This window comes from Heptranchias perlo, chromosome 24, assembly GCF_035084215.1.
Source record: "Heptranchias perlo isolate sHepPer1 chromosome 24, sHepPer1.hap1, whole genome shotgun sequence".
Lineage (NCBI taxonomy): Eukaryota > Metazoa > Chordata > Chondrichthyes > Hexanchiformes > Hexanchidae > Heptranchias > Heptranchias perlo.
Genome location: NC_090348.1, coordinates 30,853,312 through 30,870,251, shown reverse-complemented (window position 1 = coordinate 30,870,251; position 16,940 = coordinate 30,853,312). Strand labels below are relative to the sequence as shown.

Genomic DNA, 16,940 nt, shown 5'->3' with positions numbered 1-16,940 from the left:
AGCATAGCAATTTGTTCTGCAAAATAGTAACAATCATTGACAATCGAAAATACTGTGCTGTCTGCCCAAAACTATTCTAATGTTAGCACAGTGATCAAATTTACATATAACAGAGCTTTTAATGGTCATGAACCCAAATGCAACTATACCAAAAATAAGTTTTATACCCGGCTTTTGTTTTCAGCGATTTGTTCAATTAAACTCCAATTCAACTTTAAAAACCACTAGTGGATACCTATCAACAGACTGGTTTGCTTAAGTCTATTATGAAACTCATTTCCTGTGTTGGTGAGAAAGTAACTGTATACGTGCTCTGAGATTGGCAGGAATAATGTTCAGTTGAAACAGGTGTAAATGTATTTAAAAGCAAATGAATTGCACAGTTTAATTATTTTTTTTGAAGCTAACAAGACTGAATGGGGTTAGTACATGATGGAACAAAACTGTGATGAGCTGGGGGTGTAGGAGAGAATCATTATAAATGCAACAGATCACAATCTTGTCAAAAGATCCTTTTTAAACCACTGAATTTAGCCCTCCTCCAGTTAAGTATTTTCATGTTTGATTGTTCCTTGTCCTTTTCCATAACTATTCTAAACCAAATGATATTATGATCACAGTTCCCCAAATGCTCTGAAACATGCTCCACCTGCCCCACTTCATTCCCCAGAACTAGATCCAGCACAGTTTCCTTCCTCGTTGGGCTGAAAACACACTGTTCCAGAAAATTCTCTTGTACACATTTCAGGAATTCCTCCCCCTTTTTGGCCTTTGCACTGTTACTGTCACAGTCTATACTGGGATAATTGAAGTCTCCCATTGTCACTATTCTATAGTTCTTGCATCTTTCTGTAATTTGCCTGCAAATCTGCTCCTCTACCTCCTTCTCACTATTTGGTAGGCTATAGTATACACTCAGTAGCGTAATAGTTCCTCTATTGTTCCTTAATTCTAACCAAACAGATTCTGTCTTTGACCCCTCAACTACATCATCCCTTTCCAGTGCTATAATAAGTTTCTTTGATCAATACTGCCACCACCCCCCCACCCCTCCTTTATTTCCTTCCCTATTTTTCCTGAATATCTTGTAGCTAGGAATATTAAGTACCCAATCATCCTGTTCTTTGAGCCCGGTCTCTGTTACTGCCACTATATCATAATCCCATTTGGCGACTTGAGCCTGCAACTCACCAACCTTATTTACCACACTACGTGCATTTACGCACGTGTACTCCAAACTCATCTTAGTCTGCCTCGCATTTGCCCCCTGTCTGATCCCTCCTATTTATGAACTTTTCTTTACTTTAGTACTATTTGTCCCTCCCAGTCCTCTGTGCACTTTGTTTCTCCTCTCTAATGTTTCATCCTAGTGCCCACCCCCTGCCAAATTAGTTTAAACTCTCCCCCACAGCACTAGTAATCTCCCCATGAGGACATTGGTCCCAGCTCTGTTGAGGTGCAACCCGTCCATCTTGAACAGATCCCTCCTGCCCCAGAACTGGTCCCAATCCCCCAGGAAAATAACAGAAGTTAAACCAAAATTCACCAGTTTATTAATTAAACTGACACTTTTTAAATGTTATTAACAGACACAGAAAAACACTGGTGTTTGAAGAAATTATGCTGTGGTTAACTTGCATTTGGTTATATAGACAATGATGCTGGTTTCCGAAACAACTATATACCTTGCACTCTGGCAGTTAGATTTTTTTTAGAAACATGTATTAATTCAGATCTGACATAAAAAATTTAAGCAAGAACGGGTAGTCATTTCATTAATTCCAAAACTTACTGCATAAGGCAAACCAATGTAACTGTGCGAATGATGAGGACTGCTGGTATATAACTGGTGAGGATAACTGTTTGACTTCTCTACTACCACAGGACTCGCTTCTACAGATTCTGGTCTAGAAAAAGAGAAAATACATTGAATTATTCATCAAGTTGTCCAAGTCAACACAATTCAGTTCTGGATTTATTGCAAGATATATAATTTGTTCAACTGCAAACAATTAGTTCAAGTTACATCTCATGGTTTTAAAAGACACACACATAAGCAAGTTATGTTAGAATTAGATTTTTCTTTTCTTGAAGTAATTTCTCTATTACTCTGTGGTGCATTATAATGCTGCAGAAATATGCTGTGCCACTGGGCCACCCTTACAAAATGAAAGGCAGGAGTGCTGCAACACCTGACAGAATACAGCATATGGAATGACTTACGTTCTTGTTTTATATAGTGAATGGAAGTATACTGAGTCAAGTTGTGTAGCGTGCACGAAAATTATATACATACAGGTGCGTGCACTTCCTACAAAACTAAATCATGTTTCAATAAAAAAAGCAGAGTAAACTACTACATTGCTTTTAGTGAAAGATAGGTAGAGAATACGACACACTGCTTTTAGGGTAGTTTAACTAACTCAAGTGAAACAATGTAGGGCTAATGAAGAAAATTCTTGAATTAACACCTACCATTACAGATGATAAATAACACAAAGATTTTATTTTGCCTATTTAAGATGTGACTTAACACATACACTCCATTTCTTTGTAGTAAACTCAGCTGCTCAATTTTGTGGGGTATCCGATCTTGTCTTGCTGGAAAAGGCAAATGAATTTGCCAATGAATACAGATCTAACAGTATTTTCTTCACTGTGGATCAACTGCTTCAAAAACTACCATGCAATCAAATTCAGGGCCACATAAAGGGAGGCAAGTGATGTTCCCACAGAAAGCATTGAGAGCTGGATGGATGATAAATTTCTGATATGCTCTCGTTATAAGCTGGAAGACATCTTCAATGTTGATGAAATTAGCATTTTCTACAAGCTGTACCCAAGCAGAATGCTAGCTTTTGTCAACAAAAAATGCTCAGGTGGGAAAAAAAAGCTAAGCAGCAAATCATCATAGTGGTTTGCGCCAGCATGATTGGGTAAAAAAGAAAGCTGCTAGTGATTTTTTAAATATTCGTTCATGTGATGTGGGCGTCGCTGGCCTTTGCCAGCGACGCCCATCCCTAATTGCCCTTGAGAGGGTGGTGGTGAGCCGCCTTCTTGAACCGCTGCAGTCCGTGTGGTGAAGGTTCTCCCACAGTGCTGTTAGGTAGGGAGTTCCAGGATTTTGACCCAGCGACGATGAAGGAACGACGATATATTTCCAAGTCGGATGGTGTGTGACTTGGAGGGGAACGTGGAGGTGGTGTTGTTCCCATGTGCTTGCTGCCCTTGTCCTTCTAGGTGGTAGAGATCGTGGGTATGGGAGGTGCTGTCGAAGAAGCCTTGGCAAGTTGCTGCAGTGCATCCTATGGATGATACACACTGCAGCCACAGTGCAGTGGTGGTGAAGGGAGTGAATGTTTAGGGTGGTGGATGGGGTGCCAATCAAGTGATTGGAAATTCCAAAACCCCTGGAGCTAGAAATTCAGCTGTGCAGTCCCCGTTCTGTAGGCGCTACGCGGCCTCCTGAAGTCCCAAAATGGCACCAGGAATGGGCATGCACGTTTCTAGTGTGACGTGCGCCAGACGCCATCTTGGTAAAAGGGTTCACGCAGGAGTAGATAACAAAAGCCGGCAGCATGTAAAGTAAGGAGAATATGCATTAGATCAGTGTGCAATGCTAATTTAAAGGGATAAATACCATTTTGGCACTCAACACTCCAGCCAACGCATTGCCTTAACCACGACCAGCTGAACCTGTCGTGGACCCTGGAGGAGCCCCCCACCAGTACTATTTAAAGGGGCCATGCAGGATTTACAGGTTAGTTGTTGGAATAGTGCTTCTGGCTGCTGATGCTTTTGTATCTGTTTTTGGAAGTCTCCTATACTTGAATACTATGACTAGGGGACATAGCCTAACATTTAGAGCCAGGACTTCCAGAAGTGAAGTTAGGAAATGCTTCTACACGCAAAGGGTGGGAGAAGTTTGGAACACTCTTCTGCAAACGGCAGTTGATGCTAGCTCAATTGTTAATTTTAAAGCTGAGATTGATAGATTTTTGTTGACCAAGGGTATTAAGGGATATGGGGTTAGGTCACAGGTCAACCATGATCTCATTGAATGGCAGAATAGGCTTGAGGGCCTAAATGTCACTGCCACTTGCTACCTCCTGTTATGCGCCACCTTCTCCTGCAAGAAAGGGATGTGTGTCAGTGTGTGTCCTACAGGATGTTTGGGTGATGTGCCTGTCATGGTGTCTGTGAGTTGTGGGTATGCAACAATGGTAATGTGTGAGGGTGAGAGGAAGCATCTGATTGAAAGAGTTTGCTGGTATGTGGGTAACGGCGGGGGGGGGTGGGGTGGGGTGTAACGCATGCAGCAGTGGATGCGGCTAGTGGTGCAGTTGGTAGGAGATGCCACTTGACAGTTGACCTCACTCACCTTGACCACTCGTGTCAAAGCACTGAATTTCTTCCTGCACTGCATCCATGTTCGTGGTGCTATGCGCTTGGCATTGACTTCGTTCCCTACTGCCTCTTGAGCATATGTCTGGAGGGCCTCTTGCCCCCCGCAGATATAGGATGTCCCTCCTTCTGTCCACCTCGTGCACCAAGACCTCTAGTGCATCAGCAGACCACCTTGGTGCACACTCTCTCACAGGCCTGGTACAAACTCAGATCTGCAGATTGGTGACATCTGGCATGCAGATTGGTGGACGTAGCATTTAGTAGTGTGCAACCTACTTTCAACGTTTTAACATAACTCATGATAGGGACGGGACCTGCATCTGTGTTCTACACGTGAGATGTCTGATCTCTGTTCAGACTCAGTGCGGACCCACATCTTATATTTTGCACATAAGACGTGCAGGCTGCCTTTAAGAGGTGCAAGCAGCTCATGTGATATCTGGGCTCCCCTGCTGGTGAGAAGCTGGTGAGAATAACGCAGACAAGTCTGGCTGCTGCGCTACAATCAGGTAAATGACCAGGCAGCACGAATCTCATGCACCATGACGCCTGCGCCTGGATTTGGGGGTTAACCAATTCAACCCCCCTGATGTTTTTGTGGGATTGTTACTCTGCCTGTAATCTACACAAACAATATAGTGTGCATGACCAGAGCTCTTTTTGAGAAGTGGCTGTGTCACTTTGACTGAACAATGAATTGCCGAGGCAGAAAATTCACCTTGATAGTTGGCAACTGTGGGCTAATGTAAAGTATCTAAAAGCAGGATTTACTGCTAACTGCTTACAGCACTGTAAATTCATCTCGCCAGCAGAAGCAGCATCTGCATCCGATACGATCAGAGATCACACAAAGGCAACGATGGCCGACTCTTAGGAGGAACATTTTTTCAGCACACGAGTTCTCTGTTGCGACTGCTCAGACAAGATTTGAATCCACTGTCAATGTTGATACAGATGTCCTGACATCCAGAATGCTGATCGACATAAAAATTGATGTTTGTGGAAGGATGTTGTTTCTACTGCCACCTCACCCAAGCAGCCATTATTTTTGTGTGAGTCTTTTTTTTTATTCGTTCACGGGATGTGGGCGTCGCTGGCAAGGCCGGCATTTATTGCCCATCCCTAATTGCCCTCGAGAAGGTGGTGGTGAGCCGCCTTCTTGAACCGCTGCAGTCCGTGTAGTGACGGTTCTCCCACAGTGCTGTTAGGAAGGGAGTTCCAGGATTTTGACTGTGTGTGTCAGGAGACTGTCAACCCTATGCACATTTCTCGCAGGGATCGTGGACAGCGAACAGGAGTGGGAACACCGGCAAATTTATTCCTCCCTAAACCAGAAACACTGAGGGCAACTATAGTGCTCCTACCTCCATCATGGCTGAAATCAACTAACTCAGGACAAGAGATCAAACCTGGGATTGTAATGGTCTGTTTGGCTCAACTACTCACTAAGCAATCACAGAATCTCTACAAATGTGTTTCAGACAATCTAATACCACCATTAGCATCATACAACAAAATATTTCACTAAATGAATATATTATACCTTTTTTATAACACTGAAATTTATCATTAGAAACATTTTAGTATATATTCTGTGATTTACTCTTGTTACAGTTTCCAAAAGAACATTTATTTGTACAAGGGAATGCAAGATTGGTGATGGATAGAAAGTTTTAATGTCCAACGTCTCATCGGTAACTTTCTGTCCTTTCATTTTTAACAGGAAACTATGTTAAGAAGAACAGAAAAGGTCAAAAACAGACTAAATAATGGTCAGAAGTTAACTGAAAAAATTTGAAGAAAATTTGGTTCGACCAATTCCCATCAGTGTGAATGATAAAATTCAATTTTATTCCAAACAAAATACTGTGTGAATTCATGTAAATAATGATTTACAAATAATTAAAAGTAACCTAGCAACAATATACATCATCACTGTTCCTTCAACTCTCATATGCTGTTTTACAATTAATGTTAGCCGCATGGCAATTTAGTTCTGTAAATGAACATCAACTATCAATTATGATTTAAGCAAATACTACAAAAGATGTAAAAAAATTAACCGGTTATTAAAAAGGACTTAAAAACAGATAATTATCAGACTTGCCCCAAAAACCATGAAGAATTCAGACTTCGAAACGGGCAATATCAATAGATCATCAGTGGAAGAAGAGCAATCAACCAAGACGGAAGAAGCAGAAAATTACAGTTGCACACGTTTGGCTTAAATCTAACTGCCGAGAAGCACAATAACCTCGTTGTGGTCAACAACGTGACTGTACTCACATCCTTTACACTGCTAAATCATTCCGCCCAAAGTAAAAATTACTCAAGCTGCTGCATAATGAAAGAAATATTGCAACATAATACGGGTTTCTTAGCAAGAACGTACTGATAAAATCTTCACAAATGTTTATTGCAACTTTCCTAAGAATAAGGACATGGACATCAATAGTAGAGTGGTGCCTACTCTTATTAATTATGCACTCAATGAAAAAATGTGTACTCAATACATTACTGGAAAACAGTTCAGAATTAAAATCTCAGTTCTATATATTTCATTCTGTTGCTCAGAAGCGTGTGTACGTGTAGGACAGCTTAACTCTAAAGTCTAACAAGCACAGCAAATATGTAAGTGTCATGTTTCCTGCTGATGTTAGATTTGGGCTACTCCTCCCTTCTCAAGAACCGTATGAAGTAGGCAACATTCCTCATCCTGATAAAGGTTGCAAGTTGTTTTTTGTTTTCAGATCAATTCTCAGATGGGTGACATGTAGCAATCAAAGTAAAAAAGCAATGATTTTCTATTGTAATAACCCTCACTTTATGCAACATTGGGAGACTGAATTACAACACACATTGTTGACTTTCCCATTTAAGGTATGTGGTTTAACATACACTACATTTCTTTCTTATTTGGTATGATGTGAGCACTGTGGTCATTGAGTCTTTTGAATTATGATAGCTGCACAAGTGTTCCTCTTTTACTTATAGTTTACACAAACACTGAACAAAATCCAGCAAAAAATGTTGTTCCAGTGGTATGGAAGGTGTGTGTGTGCGTGTGTGGGGGAGGGGGGGGGGAAGAGAAGGGAAAGAGAGAAACGAGAAGAGAACAAAGTCTGGGTTGTATCAGCAGCAATTAGATTGTATACATACTGTAAACATAGCCTCGTAAATATTTAACCAACAAGCTGTGTTTAGTGCAGAAAAGCAAAAGTGAAATGACTCCGCTACAAATATTCCAAGTTGCAGTTACAAACCATTTATCTATATACACATACTCAGCAGCTAGTTATTTTTACAATAACTAAGTTTTCCCTGTATTCTTGATTGCAGCATTTGCATGAAATGTTATTTATCATGAAGATCATTTGCTGGTCTTCAATTCTCCCCACCCACCCAAGTCAAAATGCTTTTCTTCTTCTTGCCTGCCTGACTGTGGAGGAAATTACCAGCTACTACAGTGACTACCTGTTCTTACAGTCAACATGTGCTCCTATCACTAACACCTTAAAGATGGCACTGCTTAAAATTAGATTCCTGTATGAGTTTTAAGTGTCCAGAAACAAAAGATATATTCAGTGGTAACTTAATCCACAACGAGGTAGGTGGCAGGGGAGGAAGACTTTAGTGCAAACATTTGTTTTTAAGTTTATGTCAGAAGGCCCATTCCTGCAGAATAAACCAGTCTATAATGGATGTTAATTTTTAAAAATTCATTTATGGGATGTGGGCATCACTGGCAAGGCCAGCAATTATTGCCCATACCTAATTGCCCTTGAGAAGGCAGCGGTGAGCCGCCCTCTTGAACCGTTGCAGTCCATATGGTGAAGGTTCTCCCACAGTGCTGTTAGGAAGGGAGTTCCAGGATTTTGACCTAGCAATGATTAATTAATCGCAATTAGCCTCTGCAGTTAACGCATTATCTTTTTATAGATTAATTTTAACACGTGTTAATCGAGTAAGTTACGTGGAGAATACCTAGGTAGGAATAAGTTTTTGCCTACCAACAGCCTAGAGATTTAGTATGCTGAACTGTGACTTCCCCATCTGCTGGTGGTGCTGGCGAATAAACATGCGTTCTTTTCTCCCGTCAAAGTGAACCATCTTGACAGCGTGACACCCAATTCTTATTCGCAATAACGAGCAAAAAGACAATACGTAGGAAACACGCGTGGCAAAATTGCCAGTTGCAGAAAATTGAAATGCAAACCTGGGACAGGTATTGTTTGCAGAACTTTAATACTTTATACAGTGAATGTGGACGGCTTGAGCCTTTGGTGCGTGGGTTACACAGCTTCTGAATGTAAAGATTGAAGTTTAAATTAATTTTCTTTTAAATTTTCTGATTTGTGATGTAACGAAAAGCAAGCAACAAGGGTTTAGATGCCTATTTTACATAGCAGCTCAGTTCAATGTGTCGGGCTGAGGCGAAGCTAAAATTTAGCGGGGCTTGGTTTTTAGTTTTCATTATTAAAATGCAATCTTTTTTTCAATTCTTTCTTCATTTACTAACAGTTTGTAGTAATACTGCATGAATGTAAAAGGATTCTGTTCAGACTTAAAAATATGTATAATACAAACTTGAAAGAGATCGAATTACATTGAGACCACAGCACTGAAACAGGCCATTCGGCTCAACTGGCCCATGCTGGCATTTATGCTCCCCTCCCTAGTTCATTTAACCTTATCAGCATACCCTTCCATTCCTTTCTCCCTTGTATGCTTATATAGCTTCCCCTTAAATGCATCTATGCTATTTGCATTAACTACTCCTTGTGGTAGCGGATTCCACATTCTTACCACTCTTTGGGTAAAGAAGTTTCTCCTGAATTCCCTATTGGATTTATTAGTGACTATCTTATATTTATGACCTCTAGTTTTGGACCACCCCACAATTGGAAACATTTTCTCTACGTCTACCCTATCAAACCCTTTCATTATCTAAAGACCTCTATCAGGTCACCCCTCAGCCTTCTCTTTTCTAGAGAAGAGAGTCCCAGCCTGTTCAGTTTTTCCTGATAAGTATATCTTCTCAGTTCTGGTATCATCAGTGTGAATCTTTTTTCCATCTTCTCCAAAGCCTCTATATCTTTTTTATAACACAAAGACCAGAACTGTGCACAGTACTCCAAGTGTGGTCTGACCAAGATTCTATACAAGCTTAACATAACTTCCTGCTTTTGAATTCTATCTCTCCAGAAATGAACCCCAGTGCTTCGTTTGCCTTATTAATGGCCTTATTAGCCTAAGTTGCTCCTTTCAGTGATTTGTGTATCTGTACCAAGGTCCCTTTGCTCCTCTACCCCATTTAGACACTTATTATCCAAGCAGTATGTAGCCTCCTTATTCTTCTTACCAAATGCACCACCTCACACTTGTCTATATTGAAATTCATTTGCCAATTACACACCCATTCTGCAAGTTTAATAATGTCTTCTTGTATTAATTACATCCCCCAATTTGGTGTCATTGGCAAATTTTGAAATTATACTTTTGATGGATGCAGTAATTGTATCAATTAAATATGCAATTAAAACCATGATTAACAGATTAAAATTTTTAACTGTGAGATTAAGCATAATTAATATTTTTAATCATCTGTATATATTTCCTGTTTTATTTTATTTACATACAATCTGTCTGTATCTACCCAATATTGAAGGTCTTGAATATGGTATGCATTTCCTGTTCACATTATCCTTTCTTCCTGTCATGATTTTTGAGTAATGCTTTTAGGTCAAAATTTATAAATCAAAAACCCTCTGCAAACATTAACCCATAATTCTACAGTTGTAGACCCCGAGCCACAAGGCGGTCCTGTTGCATGAGGTTGGAATGCAGATCTGCTGCCACAAGATGGTGCTCTGGTGCAGGTTACCCTGGTCCACATGCCATTTTGTCACCTCCATCCAAGTCAGATAATTTTTCAAAAATTTCCCCAATCTCATACCACAATTTCTTTCCATTTAAAATTTTATAAAATTACTTTATCTCCTTGCAGTCCCCGATTCCTACCATCTTCAGCCACCATTATAATCTTGCGGGCTGCTTTTCCGTTGCCATCTCTATCTCATTCTGGGACCCTGCCACCTCCCCCTTCCCTCCTTTTCTACATAGCCTGCTATCTTCTACCACTCTTTTTGCTCTTGTACAGCTTGGAAAGCCTTTAAAAAATTAATTGGCAATTAAAAACTATTCCTTGCTGCCGTATTCTCCAGTTCTCTGCTCTAAGGCCCGCTCACAAGCTGCCACCGGCCCCAGGCTCCACGCCCGCCAATTTTTTTTTATTCGTTCATGGGATGTGGGCATCGCTGGCAAGGCCAGCATTTATTGCCCATCCCTAATTGCCCTTGAGAAGGTGGTGGTGAGCCGCCTTCTTGAACCGCTGCAGTCCGTGTGGTGAAGGTTCTCCCACAGTGCTGTTAGGTAGGGAGTTCCAGGATTTTGACCCAGCGACTATGAAGGAACGGCGATATATTTCTAAGTCGGGATGGTGTGTGACTTGGAGCGGAACGTACAGGTAGTGCTGTTCCCATGTGCCTGCTGCTCTTGTCCTTCTAGGTGGTAGAGGTCATGGGTTTGGGAGGTGCTGTCGAAGAAGCCTTGGTGAGTTGCTACGGTGCATCCTGTGGATGGTACACACTGCAGCCACTGTGCGCCGGTGGTGAATAGAGTGAATGTTTACGTTGGTGGATGGGGTGCCAATCAAGCGGGCTGCTTTGTCCTGGATCGTGTCGAGCTTCTTGAGTGTTGTTGGAGCTGCACTCATCCAGGCAAGTGGAGAGTATTCCATCACACTCCTGACTTGTGCCTTGTAGATGGTGGAAAGGCTTTGGGGAGTCAGGAGGTGAGTCACTCGCCGCAGCATACCCAGCCTCTGACCGGCTCTTGTAGCCACAGTATTTATATGGCTGGTCCAGTTAAGTTTCTGGTCAATGGTGACCCCCAGGATGTTGATGGTGGGGGATTCGGTGATGGTAATGCCACTGAATGTCAAGGGGAGGTGGTTAGACTCTCTCTTGTTGGAGATGGTCATTGCCTTGCACTTGTCTGGTGCGAATGTTACTTGCCACTTACTAGCCCAAGCCTGGATGTTGTCCAGGTCTTGCTGCATGCGGGCTCGGACTGCTTCATTATCTGAGGGGTTGCGAATGGAACTGAACACTGTGCAATCATCAGCGAACATCCCCATTTCTGACCTTATGATGGAGGGAAGGTCATTGATCAAGCAGCTGAAGATGGTTGGGCCTAGGACACTGCCCTGAGGAACTCCTGCAGCAATGTCCTGGGGCAGAGATGATTGGCCTCCAACAACCACTATCATCTTCCTTTGTGCTAGGTATGACTCCAGCCACTGGAGAGTTTTCCCCTGATTCCCACTGACTTCAATTTTACTTGGGCTCCTTGGTGAACCACTCGGTCAAATGCTGCCTTGATGTCAAGGGCAGTCACTCTCACCTCACCTCTGGAATTCAGCTCTTTTGTCCATGCTTGGACCAAGGCTGTAATGAAGCCTGGAGCCGAGTGGGTCTGGCGGAACCCAAACTGAGCATCAGTGAGCAGGTTATTGTTGAGTAAGTGTCGCTTGATAGCGCTGTCAACGACACCTTCCATCACTTTGCTGATGATTGAGAGTAGACTGATGGGGCGGTAATTGGCTGGATTGGATTTGTCCTACTTTTTGTGGACAGGACATAACCTGGGCAATTTTCCACACTGTCGGGTGGATACCAGTGTTGTAGCTGTACTGGAACAGTCTTCAGCACTACAGCCGGGATGTTGTTGGGGCCCATAGCCGTTTCTTGATATCACGTGAAGTGAACGAATTGGCTGAAGACTGGCTTCTGTGATAGTGGGGATATCGGGAGGAGGCCAAGATGGATCATCCACTCGGCACTTCTGGCTGAAGATGGTTGCAAATGCTTCAGCCTTGTCTTTTGCACTCACGTGCTGGACTCTGCCATCATTGAGGATGGGGATGTTTACAGAGCCTCCTCCTCCCGTTAGTTGTTTAATTGTCCACCACCATCCACGACTGGATGTGGCAGGACTGCAGAGCTTTGATCTGATCCGTTGGTTGTGGAATCGCTTAGCTCTGTCTATAGCATGTTGCTTCCGCTGTTTAGCATGCATGTAGTCCTGAGTTGTCGCTTCACCAGGTTGGCACCTCATTTTGAGGTACGCCTGGTGCTGCTCCTGGCATGCTCTTCTGCACTCCTCATTGAACCAGGGTTGATCTCCTGGCTTGTTGGTAATGGTAGAGTGAGGAATATGCCAGGCCATGAGGTTACAGATTGTGCTGGAATACAATTCTGCTGCTGCCCACAGCACCTCACGAATGCCCAGTTTTGTGCTGCTAGATCTGTTCTGAATCTGTCCCATTTAGCACGGTGATAGTGCCACACAACACGTTGGATGGTGGCCTCAGTGCGAAGACGGGACTTCGTCTCCACGAGGACTGTGCAGTGGTCACTCCTACCAATACCAATTCTTGCTCCTGGCTGGCCCCACTGCCTTTATAATACTAGAAGTGCTTTAAAAAGCTAATTTGAAGTTTGCCCGGCAGACAAAGCGAATGAGGCTGAAGGGATAGGGAAGTAGTCATTTATAATAATGGTCGTGCTGGTTGGGAGCAGGGATACAACTGATGGAGACATTGATAAGAGAAGCAAGAAAAAGAGGCACAGATATGAGCATAAGAGGAGAAAGACACGGAAACAGAAAATGAGAGACACAGAGAAAACGGCAACATAAACATGAGGGACAGATACTGCATTCTCCAAATTATTATAAGCAAATCCACGGGAGACCCACGAGTGGTCTTATGTCTGCATACACTTCCTGTTTGTCATACTTATTTCCTGTGCCATAATTCAGGCTACTTGCTCATGTCTGGGGTAACAACTGGCACCTTACTTAAATGCCTGAAAAATACTAAAATAATGCCTAGAAAAATACTAAGACGCTTAAATTATTTAATATGCAGTGCAGACCTCCCAACATGAGGTGATGCTGTTGCACCGCTTTGATCTAACTCCCAGCTGACCCACCTCCAACCAATCCACACATTTCTTCATGTCCTTGCCACTTAGATTCCACCTTGCCTCCTGCCAGGCACTGTTATATTTATTTCCAAGGCCCACGACTCTGGCCTCCCATTCTTCCTGATGACACCTATCTCTCTCCATTGCCACTCCTGAACTTCCTAATGCTCTTTCTTCAGCTGTACCAGCCATTCTCACTTCTTGATCCAAGGTCCGCTCCTTCCTTCCCACGCCCAGACCCTGACTTAAAGTTAAAGAACTGACGATTCCTAGGTGGTCACAGTTGGGAATATGATTACGCAACTTTTCTCAGTGGCATCCTATAACCATCTCTCTTACTGTTCCACGCTTCAGAATCCCCCTCCCAGTACATCCACTGCCAGAAACCCCTCTTACTATTGCCACACCCTAGTAGCTCCCTCCTGTCACTTCCACACTCTAACACACTACTCCCAGATTACAAAAGTATCACTCTCACTACTCCAATACCCAAGGATCCCACTACAAAATAAAGAACCATTCGCTCTTTCCACATCCCATTACCCCCCTCCCATATCCCTCCACCAACTTCCCAAGAGTACCAAACCATATCATCACACCCTCCAGTACATCTACACACCTACCTACCTGTAACATCTTTCCTATCATCTACCTGTGCATCCTGGACTTCAAAAAAAGAGTAAGGTTATAAAATTCAGGATGTGTGTGAACAAATAATAAATAATGATAGTTACAAAATTACAATTTACACAAAAATGTAGATATCATCTCATAATTTGAACTCGTAAATACCGATAACCTTTTGTAATAAAAACATAATTTCACTCACTCACTGTGAATCAATAGTTCTGATGATATATTATAGTTTACATAGTACAAAATAGCATATCCTCCAAGTCACCATGAGCAATACCATGGGAGATCCAGTGTTATAGATTTACTTCTCGTAACAATTTACCATCTGTTGCATTATTAACTACATTTTGCCTGACTGTTGAACAGCATACAGAATTCAATCAACTAACTCCACTTGACCTGAACATTCACTTCAATTTCCATCCTCAGGATTGTCTAGAAAAAAAAATACACATAGACACAGAAATCCTTAAAGCAGCATTTGGCATTCTGACCACTGTTCCTTCACCATTTAAAGTTTTGACTATATGAGAGGTCTAATTGGAATGATCTCAAACAGAAAGTTACTACCTCAGACAGGTGTGCCAGCTGACACCAAAAGATTTAAGATTTCATCAGAGTTCAGGTCAAGAAGATTAGTTAGTACAGAGCACAACATCCTGTCCAGGCAGTTAATCAAAGCTGTGCTGCATCATTAGCACTTCCAAAGTGGAAGTGGTTTGCTGGTGTGGAGATCAGCTATTCTCCTTTGGTTGCTTAATTTTCCCTAAGTCCTAACGTAAAAACTCATCAGCTTACCAGGTACAAGTCTCGAAACTATACGATTTTCAAACCATCTCTAAGGATTACTGTAAGGTAATTAAAACAGTTTCTAACATCAGGTTGAACTCCCACTGTTCTCCTCTTATGAAGTCACATACTTCACGTCTGTGGATAAGGCAAAGTTATTGAACACCACATCTAATGGAGTGATCAAAAATTCAAAGTCAAAAGTTGCATCAAATGTGACAACCTAATCATCAAAATCAAAATCAGGTATAGAAAGTTAAATCATTCTTTCAAAAACTTCATTTCTAGAAACACGACCAATTCAAGGAGCATCAATTTTGGTTTTGAAAGACCTGAGTGAGGAACTAGTTGCTCTCCTGGCTCAACCATACCTATTAACTGCTGGTGTTCTATTCAGCAGCAAACACCATGATTATTCACAAGAAAGGATCAACATCAGATCATCCACAAGAAAGGATCAACATCAGATCCAAAGACCTAATCAACTACCTAGTGGGTGTCATCCAACAGTAGTGATATTCTCTATGTTGATGTGGTCACGTGCTGGAGAGATTTCCTTCCTATCTGAAAGACAGTCACTGCAAGCATGCACACAGACAGAATTGGGCAATGGATTGGGGAAACAGTACATTATCTTCACGCTGAGAATAGCAGTAACTTGGGTTGTAATGTTGACCACTCATATCTGCTCTACAAGCCTCCCATCTCTCTTCAATTACAAACATTTATGGGAAAAAAACTTTCAACTGAAAAAAATACTTATTTTGTACAGGGTAGTGTAGGGTAATACAATACCTTCTGACACTGAACATTTATTGCTGTAATCTTAGTGTTAATTTCAGGATCACACTGGGTTAGCCATAAACTAGAAAAGATTAGATCAGAAAGACAGACAGGTGGTCAGCTGTTAAAGAGTTAGGTGTTTAAATTGTATATTTGGGTTAATATCGCAAGAATCAAGCTACTGCTAGCATTTGAATAGCCTTATTACTTAAATATTAACATTTATTTCAAAATCAATGTGTGTGCTGAAATTTAAAAGAAATGGCTGAAACTGGTATTTGCAAAGATTAGAAATTTTCAGTTCAACGGAGAAAACATTATATCAAAATTAGATCAATTAGACTTGGATGAAGGGACCAAATGTATGGTTGCTAAATTTGCTGATGACACAAAGGTAGTTGTGTCATCAGCAAATTTGTGAAGAGTCTGCAAAGGGATATAGATAGGTGAAGTGAGTGGGCAAAAATTTGGCAGATGGAGTATAATGTGGGAAAATGTGAACTTGTCCACTTTGGCAGGAGGAATAGAAAAGCAGTGCATTATTTAAATGGCGAGAGATTACAGAACTCTGAGGTACAGAGGGATCTGGGTGTCCCAGTACATGAATCACAAAAAGTTAGTATGCAGGTACAGCAAGTTATTAGGAAGGCAAATGGAATGTTGTCATTTATTGCAAGGGGAATGGAATATAAAAGTAGAGATGTTTTGCCACAGTTGTACAGGGCATTGGTGAGACCACATCTAGAATACCGTGTGCAGTTCTGGTCTCCTTATTTACGAAAGGACATAATTGCTTTGGAAGCGGTTCAGAGAAGGTTCACTCGACTGATTCCTGGGATGAGGGGGTTATCTTATGAGGAAAAGTTGGACAAGTTGGGCCTGTACACAATGGAGTTTAGAAGAATGAGAGGTGATCTTATGGAAACATATAAGATCCTGAGGGGACTAGAAGGGGTAGATGCTGGGGGAATGTTTCCCCTTGTGAGAGAGATTAGAACTAGGGGCCACAGGTTAAAAATAAGGGGTCTCCCATTTAAGATGGAGATGAGGAGAAATTTTTTCTCTCCGAGGGTCGTGAGTCTGTGGAACTCCCTTCTCCGGAGAGCGGTAGAGGCAGAGTCGTTGAATATTTTTAAGGCTGAGTTAGATAGATTCCTGATTAACAAGGGAGTCAAAGGTTATAGTAGGTAGACGGCAAAGTAGGGTTGAGGTCACAATCAGATCAGCCATGATCTTATCAAATGGCAGACCAGGCTCAAGGGGCCAAATGGCCTA

At 41.9% G+C, this 16,940-nt stretch overlaps 1 protein-coding gene across 4 annotated transcripts in view; it reads right to left on the bottom strand.

Annotated features, from left to right (window-relative positions):
- kmt2e (lysine (K)-specific methyltransferase 2E) overlaps positions 1 to 16,940 on the bottom strand; it is a 127,196-nt gene that overhangs the window by 67,808 nt on the left and 42,448 nt on the right. For all 4 annotated transcript variants that reach the window (XM_068005009.1, XM_068005012.1, XM_068005010.1 and 1 more), the window contains exon 3: positions 1,793 to 1,907. In XM_068005009.1, the coding sequence (XP_067861110.1) occupies positions 1,793 to 1,907 (115 nt within the window). The remainder of the gene's footprint in view (positions 1 to 1,792; positions 1,908 to 16,940) is intronic.